The sequence below is a fragment of the Styela clava genome, chromosome 11, assembly GCF_964204865.1.
Source record: "Styela clava chromosome 11, kaStyClav1.hap1.2, whole genome shotgun sequence".
Lineage (NCBI taxonomy): Eukaryota > Metazoa > Chordata > Ascidiacea > Stolidobranchia > Styelidae > Styela > Styela clava.
Genome location: NC_135260.1, coordinates 7567131 through 7577928, shown reverse-complemented (window position 1 = coordinate 7577928; position 10798 = coordinate 7567131). Strand labels below are relative to the sequence as shown.

The 10798-nt window shown below is 37.6% G+C and overlaps 2 protein-coding genes across 2 annotated transcripts; both read left to right on the top strand.

The window, feature by feature from the left end:
• Window positions 1-4766: 4766 nt before the first annotated feature.
• LOC144429727 (fatty acid-binding protein homolog 6-like) lies at window positions 4767-7511 on the top strand. The gene is made up of 5 exons (XM_078117911.1): window positions 4767-4959; window positions 5049-5127; window positions 5903-6078; window positions 6420-6527; window positions 6809-7511. The coding sequence occupies exons 2-5, from the start codon at window positions 5058-5060 to the stop codon at window positions 6860-6862; spliced, it is 408 nt and encodes a 135-aa protein (XP_077974037.1). The 5' UTR covers window positions 4767-4959; window positions 5049-5057; the 3' UTR covers window positions 6863-7511.
• A 400-nt stretch (window positions 7512-7911) lies between these two features.
• Window positions 7912-10382, top strand: LOC120347364 (fatty acid-binding protein, intestinal-like). The gene is made up of 4 exons (XM_039417296.2): window positions 7912-8068; window positions 8732-8907; window positions 9793-9903; window positions 10070-10382. The coding sequence occupies exons 1-4, from the start codon at window positions 7999-8001 to the stop codon at window positions 10118-10120; spliced, it is 408 nt and encodes a 135-aa protein (XP_039273230.2). The 5' UTR covers window positions 7912-7998; the 3' UTR covers window positions 10121-10382.
• Window positions 10383-10798: the final 416 nt, after the last annotated feature.

The window sequence follows — 10798 nt, the reverse complement described above, 5'->3', positions numbered from 1 at the left end:
TATAATCATGTAGAAGAGGTGGACATGGCATGTCTTGCGATGGCATGCCACGCCCACCCCTTCTTTTCACAGTTCTGAGTTCCATTGGAACATCTGGCTCGTAATCAGGCTTGTGAATTGTTGATAAAAAATATACCGGCCTGTTGTCAAGCCACGATTGACAGAGAAGCTCGTGGGCCATTGTCCATTCACTGTCACCTCTTCTATGAGTTCTTTTTGTAAGTACAACTTCGCTTGGAAAGTTTTTTCTTCCCAAGCGCATTGTACCACATGCATAAACATTGTTTTCGTATAACTTTCTAAAAAGTTCTGTTGACGTATAAAAGTTATCTACGTATAGGTGGTAACCCTTATCTAGGAACGGATCAATTAGATCGTATACCACCCTAGATGCTAATCCCACTTCTTGAACTCGTGGATCCTTGCCAGTATAAATTTGGAATTTGGAAACATACCCTGTTTTCGATTCTGCCAAAACCCAGACTTTTATTCCAAATCTAACACGTTTTGAGGGTATAAATTGCCGAAAGCTTATTCTACCTTTGAATGGTATCATTGATTCATCAATTGCTATATATTTGTCTGGGGTATAAACTGAAAGGAACGTGGGTTCCACAAGTTCAAGAAGTGGTCGAATCTTATAGAGTCTATCTCTTAGTGCAGGGGTCGGGAACCCATGGCTCGCGAGCCATATATGGCTCTTTTGGTGACGGCATATGGCTCCCAGAAAAATCTAATATTCTAAGACTAAGCTTACTATTGTTACGAGATTTCAAACACTTTTATAGCCAATTTTGGCAGGAAATTCCCAATACGTTTGAGAACGCGCGCCCAGCAGATGTCTATGTTACGAAAGATTATGACAGACAGGCATTGTGACAAACAAGGGGATTCTGGAAACATATATTGTGACATCACAAAGCGATAGAGTTTTAAAAACACTACGGAGATGCCTAAACGAAAAAGGGTGATGAGTACCGTATCAATCAATCAATCTTTTATTTGTCAACACAAAAAACAAGCATATAGAAAACTGTTACAATAAATGAAATATACTGATCATGTTAATTGTGTGACTGGAGTCGCGAGGGACCTATAAAGGTCTTCAAGCAGCGACACCTAGCTGATGCAGGTTAGTATAAAAAAGTAACTAAATAAGACACAACTACTGAATACCAGTAGTTGCGGCAGTATACATAATTGAGGCTACTGTGCAGATTATTTAACAAAATAAATGTATAACTATCACGAGAGAATGCACTGAAGAGAGAAAATGAGAGGACAACAAGAAAAAATAAAGGAAAACTTAGAGAGAATGCAAATTGCACAAAATATTTCTAACAAGTACAATTTTGAAAACTTATATACAAATGAAAAGAGTGAAAATTACCACTCTGATTAAGTTACAGCGAATAATATATTGCAAACAATACCGGTACGGTATCCTATTATACGTGTATAAAACTTGCAATAAGGGGGATAAAATATGACGAGAAAAAAAACGGTCATAGTATTTGTAAATAACAGTAAACATACCGTAGATTTCAACTTGGGCTGCAAGTGAGCAACCGTTCAAGGCCCGCAGCGACTACATGCAGCATCAGAAATCACATTAAATGTATATTGACATTGTATGTGTTGACTTTTGAGTAAACATTTCAGGCCTGATTAAGTGAAGAAATGTTATATGGCTCGCACGGAAATGCAATTGAAAATATGTATATTTTATGGCTCTCTTGACCAAAAAGGTTCCCGACCCCTGTCTTAGTGGGTCCTGCGGCGATGGGGATTTGGATTCATCACAGAAGTGAAGGTATTTCCATAAAAGTTTGAAGCGATCTCTTGGTATTATTTTGTTTGGTGTGGGCCAGTCGAAAATCCAGTTCTTCTTCTGCCAGTACATGGTCAATTGTGGCATTCTTATTAGGCCCATGATAATAATTAGGCCAAGGAATGCTTTCACTTCTTCCGCGGTCGTCGGTTTCCACGTCTGGCTGCCTCCAGAAGCTGCAATCTTCCGCTCGGCATTGAGATTTGTCATCTCGACAATTAGTGCGATAACATTTGCGGTAATAAATTGTGAAAAGACATCCAAACTTGTAGTGTGGGGGGGGGGAAATCGTTTTTGTACCCCTATTCTCTCGGAAAATGGACGCATCACACGGGGATTTACCACCTTCTGCCAGTTTAGTTGTGGACCTGATGGGGTTGTGGTTCTCGTTCTTCCTCGCTGTCGACCTGCCACTGCTCTTCTTCGACGGCTTCTCTGCGAACCACGAACATTGCGGGCTGGCGCATTCGAAGGGCCGGGTACGTCTGAATCTGAGCTCTCCTCATATTCGCTCTCAGATTGTGCCTCTAATACATCGACTTCGTCGCCTGAACTTTCCATTTCACCAATGACTTCATCGTCATCCTCTATTTCGTCTAAGCGTCTCAAAGCTTCAATTGAATCGAAAAATCGTCTAGTCGTCATCGTTGCAAGTAATGTAATACTTTGTTATAAGTTTCTCATCATTTTATCTTGACTCGTAAACAATGCTCTGCTTTTTACGAGATGAGCACCCGCTGTTTTACTAAAGCTAAATGTGTCGTCAATCAATAGTGTCTTGCTGAGTGTAATGTCTTCGCTTCATCACTTTCTGATGTCATATGTAGGCCATTGTTTATTTTGAGGTCATAGAGAATTAGTTTCCATGTTCATGCAACAATAGAACGAACATGAATCATGTAAGGGCATTCACGGCATAGAGCCACATTTCCGTCAGTCGCGCTAGATAGTGCCTTTTGCCGTATATATGTCAATCGGTAGAGCGTCATGCTGAGACGATGTAATGCGGTCCATGCAAAGCATGTGTCGTCGTTTTATCACGTCCAGATGTCAAAAGTAGGTCGTTGTATGGCGCGAAGTCCATTATTTTTGAAGTCGTAGAAATTAGTTTTGTATTTTATGTAACAATAACATAAGCATGAATCACGCGAGAACATTTTTTTTGTTATTTTGGTACTCCTGAAGAATGTGCTAAAAGATGTCACACAACCTGTGAAAATTGTAAGGTTGTGCGTCATCGTGTTCACATAAAGCCGTTATTTTTTGGCTTTCAATTGTCGTATCAAGCTTGATCTGGTATTGTCAGGTAGGTAATCGAAGAAACTTCAAAATAAAACCCCAACCGACATTCTAAACCTAGGTCACGTGATTTTATATTCAAATTTGCGCTAATGAGCCAGTTAGCCCCTATAAGGTTTGCCATGCTAGCATTAGGAAAACTTCAAATAACATCATTATTGTGGGAGAAATATATATATATACAAACACACTTGAAGATAACATTTAAAGATTTGGATAATGTGTGTTGAAATATATTGCCTCAGAGCTCCAAAAGTATTTTGAGCCTATAGTCTTTATTTTGCTCTACTCACAATTCAGTGATAGAGAATATACAGTGTGACCTCAGTAGTCGAACGACAAGATATTCGATCAACTTGGTAGTCGACCAAAAAATCTAGTTAATTAAAAATGCTGCGGTACTCGGGTAGAAACGGAACCGCCACAAGGTGCGCAATTTTTGATGACGTCATCGCACACACAAAAACGAATCCAATAGAGACAAAAGAAATTTGCTCAAACGTACAGTGACTGATACAATTTTTTTTAAATTTTCAGTTTTAAAATGTTTGATCCTTATTACGTACACATTCAATTAATTACTTTTATTTAGGTAGACGTTTTGTTAATAATTTGGGTAATTTGTAATGCGTAAGAACGAATTAAATTATTCAACATTGTTTCTCATGGCAAAACTTTGATTTAATTTCCTTGTGAAGTGGAATTCTTTTGCACAAAGCAGTGGTCGCAACCCTTCTCTGTGCCGCGGACTGATTTCAAAACAGAAAATTGTTGCGAACCGACCAGTCGCCAGCAAAATCATCCACCCTGGAATTATGGAACAATGTAGTCTGTTCTGCAGTCGCGGTATTGACGCTTAAAAGCATTTTATTTTTTACAGTTATAAGCCCATCGTTCCGATGTCAGATTCTGCAGATGGTGTTAAACCGTTTCAAAATAGATTTTAATTTCTACTCATTATAATTTGCAATATTCAAACTGTCGAGCGTCAAGTTTCAGTGACAAACTTAGCTGCTACTATAGATTCGCTCTACTTTGTAGCTTATCGAACCTAATTCCTGACCTCACGTTTTTATTTAACTTGCTAATCTATCACAATATTTAACTGCAGGATGTTAAAAATCAGGTGATCAAGTTTCATTTTCATATGACGTCCGGTATAACGTGTGTCTTACGTTACGTTACGAAAATATTACGCTACATTATCTAAACCAGAAACGCACAAGGTCCGGCAAAGAATACTCGACCACTGGCATAGAGTATTCTAATCAACGCTATTTGTAGAATTATTTGACTTTTCCCCGTAGGCAGTCGGTAAAATATACTAAAGTAATTACTACTTGTGATCAATGTTTGATGGTAACTTCACGCGAAGCAGCAAACGATATAGACTTCATTAAATTAAAATATCTAAAGAAAATTTAGGTCCATAATATTCTGGATACTGTTTTGGTTTGATATCGCTATTTTATCTTCTGTTCATTAGCGAACAAACTTTGCATCAATTACGTGTGCTGGCATGGAAACTAGGTGCGTAGTTTTGATGTGTAGTGAGGCGCAAACAGCGCCTGTATTTCTACGTTTTACGAAGGAAGATATGCTTTCTTATGGCGCAATCCAGCTATTTTAGGCCTACTATCGCAACACGACAAACGCATAACGAAGGTTTCTCCGCCTTTGTTTAACTTAGTTATTACTGAAGTATGACTATACTGACATCAGACGTTCAATCATTTACTAATTTCACCGAGATATCGCTAAGCGGATCACGGTTTTCCGTCATTCTTGATTAGCTTGTACTTAGATTTGGACCGCTGTTTAACTATAGAGTAAGTTGCGAACACTATTTCAGGCTTTTTGTGCTATCAGTAATTGCAACAAGCATAATATAGAACATCGCACTGCGTTTTTCCAGCAGTAATTTAAAATGGAAGCTATAGTAGGAGAGTGGGTGTTGGAAGAAAATGAGAATTTTGATGGAATGCTAAAGGAGTTGGGTAAGACTTTGTAGACCAATGAATAATATTCTATATAATGTCGTGGGGTGTGGCGATTGAAATTAGTTATTATACCGCGTGAAATGGAATTTCTCTTAACGTCGCTGGCTACTCCTGCGTGTTATATGAATTACGCTATAACCAAACACTGTGAAAGTAATCTTTGCTCTACGAACAATCGCATGGTATACTGAATCGGAAATTTACACTATACACACAGTCCGCTTAATCTAATAGTATTTTCAGCAAGTACAGACTAGTTATGTACAAGTATACGGTACCAGACGTCTTAACATGCATGAATGAGCACGTAATTGCGTAACTTCGAAAACCGCCGGTGCCGGTAACAGCGCGCTAGATTGATTTGCTGAACCCATTAAATCCGATAGTTAGGTCGTGATTTATTGTATTGTGTTTATTGTTCACCGGTTCCAGCCATGAACTGCAAAGAAAACCATTTGAAATAATTGAAATGTTAAGTATCATCGATTTTAAGAGTAACGAATGACGAAAATATTGGTTCAGTGCAAATGTAAATTTTGTTGTTGGTAGGAATTGGTGTAAAATAATTTTTAAATTATGCGTGGAACTTTAATTTTTGGTATATAGTTCGGTGGAATAATATATGTCTCGTCCTTTGTCCCCTGTTACTCTTAGTATGGTACCGTTATGAAACAGAATATTGAAGTGCTTCAATAGCAACCCTAAGCCTCCTTATTATATTGTAAGTGTGCTTTCCGTATAACTATGTAATTACTTGTCTCGTGTTTCTCAGGCGTGAATGCGATTGAACGAGCTATTGCAGTGCGTCTGACAACATACGCTGAAATAAGGAAAAAGACTGACGATGAATACGAACTGAAAACAGTCACAGGTCCAGTGCGAAAGACGAGGCAGATGAAATTTGGTGTGGAGTTTGAAGATGATGCGCCCACTGGAGGGAAAATGTCGGTAAGAAATTTGTAACATAGCATTCTGTAAGAATAGCATGAGCTCTTTTCACGGTATGCTAATTATATTTATAATACTATTTCGTTCAATTTATCTTGTGTTAATGTTAACTGATAATACGGATCCCAACGACTAACATACACGGATCCTAATAGAAAGTAAACGTGGAAAATGATTTGCAGTTCAATAACCTAGTACCCCTTAACTTGCTTTCATTGCAAACATTATTTGAATGAAAAAAAATCGTAGCTTGGAGAATTTTAAAGCGATTTGGTGCATTTTACCACACCGGAATTTCAAATGTTTCATAACATTTACTGGTGTCGTTATAATATTTGAAGGGTTCATGGAAACTTGAAAATGGACGGATGGTTGGAACTTTTTTTTTCAACAAAGATAAAAGGAAAATGACTATAGAACGATACAATGAAGACGATAAACTAATTGAGGTAAGATGATTAGAAAAATACTTCGCAAACTTCCTCCACAAGGAGGTAATAAATGCGTCAAAAGCCACCGGGTTGTAATTCCTTCAGATTATACGATTGAGACGAGGCATGCTACTCAATAACGAAATGCACATTGCAAATAAAAAAGGGAACTATCAAAAATACTGGTTTTGTTATTTCGTCTTACTATTGTATCTAACAAGAGCAATTCCGCCCATTGTTATTAGACTGTGGCGTTACCGATAATGTCGACCGATGAAATCAATTATTATTCTTTGCAGATAATGACGGTTGGGAAGGAGTCGTCAAAAAGAACCTTTAAAAGGAAGAAATAACAAAATCTTGATCTCATGTTTAGAGTTCTTCAACGCATGAAACACACCACGTATTCATGTTATTGCTATTCGCCTTATTAATCTTGTTATTCAACTAACATATAATTGAATCGCCTCCTCTTTCTACTCAAGGTGTCGATACCGATTTTGTAGACCAATGCTATACATTTTTGACGACTTACGACTTACATGGTAATTGACCCACGCACTACTTTCAACGCAAGTTTAAGATAAGCCCCTCCAAGTGCATAGGTACTTGTAGAGGTCGCATTCGACTGGTCCGTCGTTGATCGATCGAGACTCCGACTTATATTGTGCGACATAGTATTTCACTTGTATCCACTTGCTAAATCTTGCGGAATAACATTTCGCACACACAATTTTTGGCGTGTATGAGTTAGGTACGATATTTACATGTTTCTCTTACTAATAATAGACTGGCTATAACGCACGATGTACAGAATACAACTCGGCAACTGTAATAATTTGGACCACGCTTCAACCTTGTCCGAGGATGTTTGAGCCCCGGTGCTCAAATATATGTAATCAAATATTTCCCGACAACAACCTCATTCATGTTGTTCTACTTTCTCAACTTACCTATGCATCGTCTTCATATTAATGTTTGCCAATAAAATTTCAAAGGTTATTTGATCGGCTGGCAGCAAATTGTGACAGAAAATATATACGATGTTTTATTCAGGCTCAAACGAGATCGCGTGATCAAGTCATGCGTGACAGTTCGATTTATTTATTACTCGGAGAGCACAGTCGTCGGGTTATTTCTACCGTCCACATCTTCCAATGCATTATATCGTTCTAGTTGTGGTCAGACAATGCGAGCAATAATCCCCTTTATTACAGACAGGCATATAGGTAGAGTACTCCTATAGTATGCTATAATATAATACCAAATGGACATAGAAGCTTTGCTATGCGGCTAGATAGATTGATTGGGAATTGGTTTTCACAATACAGCAATAGTAGTGGTGGTTTCGAGTTCAGCATAGGTTAATAGCCTGATCTTTTTGGCATGCTTTAATTTATTTTACTAACTTTTCGCTTGAAGTAGCTTAGTTAATGGTAGTGTTTATTAGCTTGGTAGTTAACAACATCTCGCGCACGTGACACTTGTGATGGGTCGATTCAATGGAGAATGGGTTTGCTCAAGAGATGAAAACTTTGACGTGTTTCTAAAAAAATTAGGTATGTACAACTCCCTCCATTTTTCTCTGTAAGTGGTCACAAAATTTAATTGCTCGATTTTAGGAACATTCATTGCAAATAAATAGAAGCAGAATGACAACAGTTGCTTCCGAGCTTGCCGACTCTTTCTAATTTCAGTCAAATTGCAACGTTCGTTCTAGTCGAATGCTTGCAAACCAAATATATTTTGGTTGATATCTCGTGAATCGCGCACGGTCATTTCAGGCCCAGTAAATAAAATATAATATGTTAACAAACCTCGAGAAGCTGAAGATAAACTTTTAGCGAGGTGTTCAAAACTATTTTTTTCTGCCTTTGTTGTGTATTAAATATGCACGTAGGGCGAACAGTGACCCAGGTACATTATTGGACACGAAATGGACCTATGGATCGTTTTGTTATTATGCTGTTGTGAAAAATCGAAGTTTTATGTAACGACTTCATCAAAATTAAAAATCGGTGCCGTGGTTCCGTGATAACGTCTCAGTGATCTGGCGGTCAGGCAGTCAGACTACCGGTACCGTGAACGATCTGATACTATTTCGTTTTGGCTTTCGTGTCCATATATTTGAGCATTGCTCTATTAGTCTATTGTATTAAGTGAAAAAATAAATGGTAGTATTGCATTTAAATCTATACCATACTTGATAAAAATATTTTAAGGTGTTGGAATGATAGCTCGGGGAATGGCAAAAACCTTAACAACAACTCTGAATATTCAGAGTGCGGACGGACAAAAGTTTATAGTTAAATCAACGACGGGTCCAAAAACAAGGGAAGTTACATTTGAAATAGGGAAAGAAATACAAGAATCATCTACTCTAGGCAAGCCTATGAAGGTAGGTGGTTGTAAATTTATTCAAATTATAATGTCTACGCGTTAGATTATATTTTCCTATATCAGCAATCTAGAACGATGAGATAGGAATTCAAACAAGTTACATTTTGCGACAGTAGGTACCTTAATCTATTCCGGACTGCTTGGCACTGGACACGGAGTGACCTATGCGTCGTGATGACCTATGGATCGTTTTGTTAAAATCGTTGTTGTTGTTGTTAGTATTCTTCTTATGGTTGTTTTGAAAAATCGCTCTTCTCTTTAACTACTGGATCAATTAATTGCTTTGAAAATTTCCAGTGGTTAAAGATTGTTACGGTCGCTAAAAGGCTATTACTTTTATTTCAAAATATTCTTTGGACTCTGTGTGATTCATTTTCCACTTAGAAGTTTTGTGTGATGGCGTCATCAAAGTTAAAAAATTGCGCACCAACCGCAATCGCATTTGAGCGATCTGGTGGTCAACGAAGTCGGGACTTTTTTGAAGAGGTAGACTACTGGTACTGTAATATATTGTAGTATATTTTAAGTAATTGAAATTGCTATAGATAGAAATATCTGGTGAAAAGTGGGTATTCCCAAAGTATGTGAACCAAGATGGCAGACACAGGAACGTAGTATGTGTACCGGGTTAGGGTTTGGCAATAATTTCAGCTACAAATACAACGGGAGTCACTTGGCTAGTCCACGAAACTGGTAATACAGTAATAGAACTAAATTGAAGAAAATTGGAATAAAATTATGGCATAACCCTATCCTGGTACACATACTACGTTCCGGTGTCCGCCATCTTGGTTCACATACTTCGGGAGTACCGAAAAGTGTTAAGACAGATAAATTATATCAACGTTATTATGAGAATATATTTATAAGTTTTGCTCGACAGGGTACGTGGAATTTAGAAGGCGACGACATGGTGGGAGTATTTATGTCCGTAGATGGCTGTGGTGATGCAATTACTATAAAGAGAACAATACAAAATGATCAACTTATCCAGGTATTATTGATATAACTACCTTTCTTATTTTATGAATTCGCTTTTTAATTGAATTAGCAGCCCTTTATGTGGCTATTTGTATTATTTCACATAAACAATAAACCAAATATTGTGCTACTAAAGTCTGAAAGGGATGTTTAGTTAATTTTGTAATGTATATTTTTAGAAAATGCAGATTGGATCAACAGAATGCACAAGATATTTTAACAAAAAATGACATGCGCAATTGATCTCTGGAATATTTCGTTCTTCCATGAACGAAACAAAAAGTTTTTGTGCCATGTACAAGTCTTGGTGCCGGGTCGCCTCTACTGTTTTTTTGTATTGATGTCATTTTATAACATCCTCAAAGAATAAATTTATAACTATTATTGAAATTGATTTACTTATAATAATTTCATGTTGTCTGACGCCTCAATTGCTGTTGTAAACAAATGGAAGTCGTATGGCTCTTTACCAATAAAAAATAATCTAAACAGGACGAGTTAGATTTTCTATATTATTAACACCTGTACTTGCTATATAAGGTTCAGTTCATCAATTGCTACAGCTCACACTTCCTGATTTTTGCGATAAATTCGGTACTTCATTACTAGCTTGATAATGTTATTCTAAGGCCAAGGAAGGGTACTCCTGTAGCAAGCGAACCAAGATGACGGACATCGGAACGTGGTATGTGCACCAGGTTAGGCCATAATTTTATTCCAATTTTCCTTATTTTAGTTCTATTACGAGATGGGGACTAGCCAAGTGACTCTCGTAGTATTTGTACCTGAAATTAGGGCCTAACCCTAACCCGGTACACATACTACGTTCCGGTGTCCGCCATCTTGGTTCACATACTACGGAAGTACCCAAGGTAGGACATACTGATATGAATAATTCGCCTCCAATG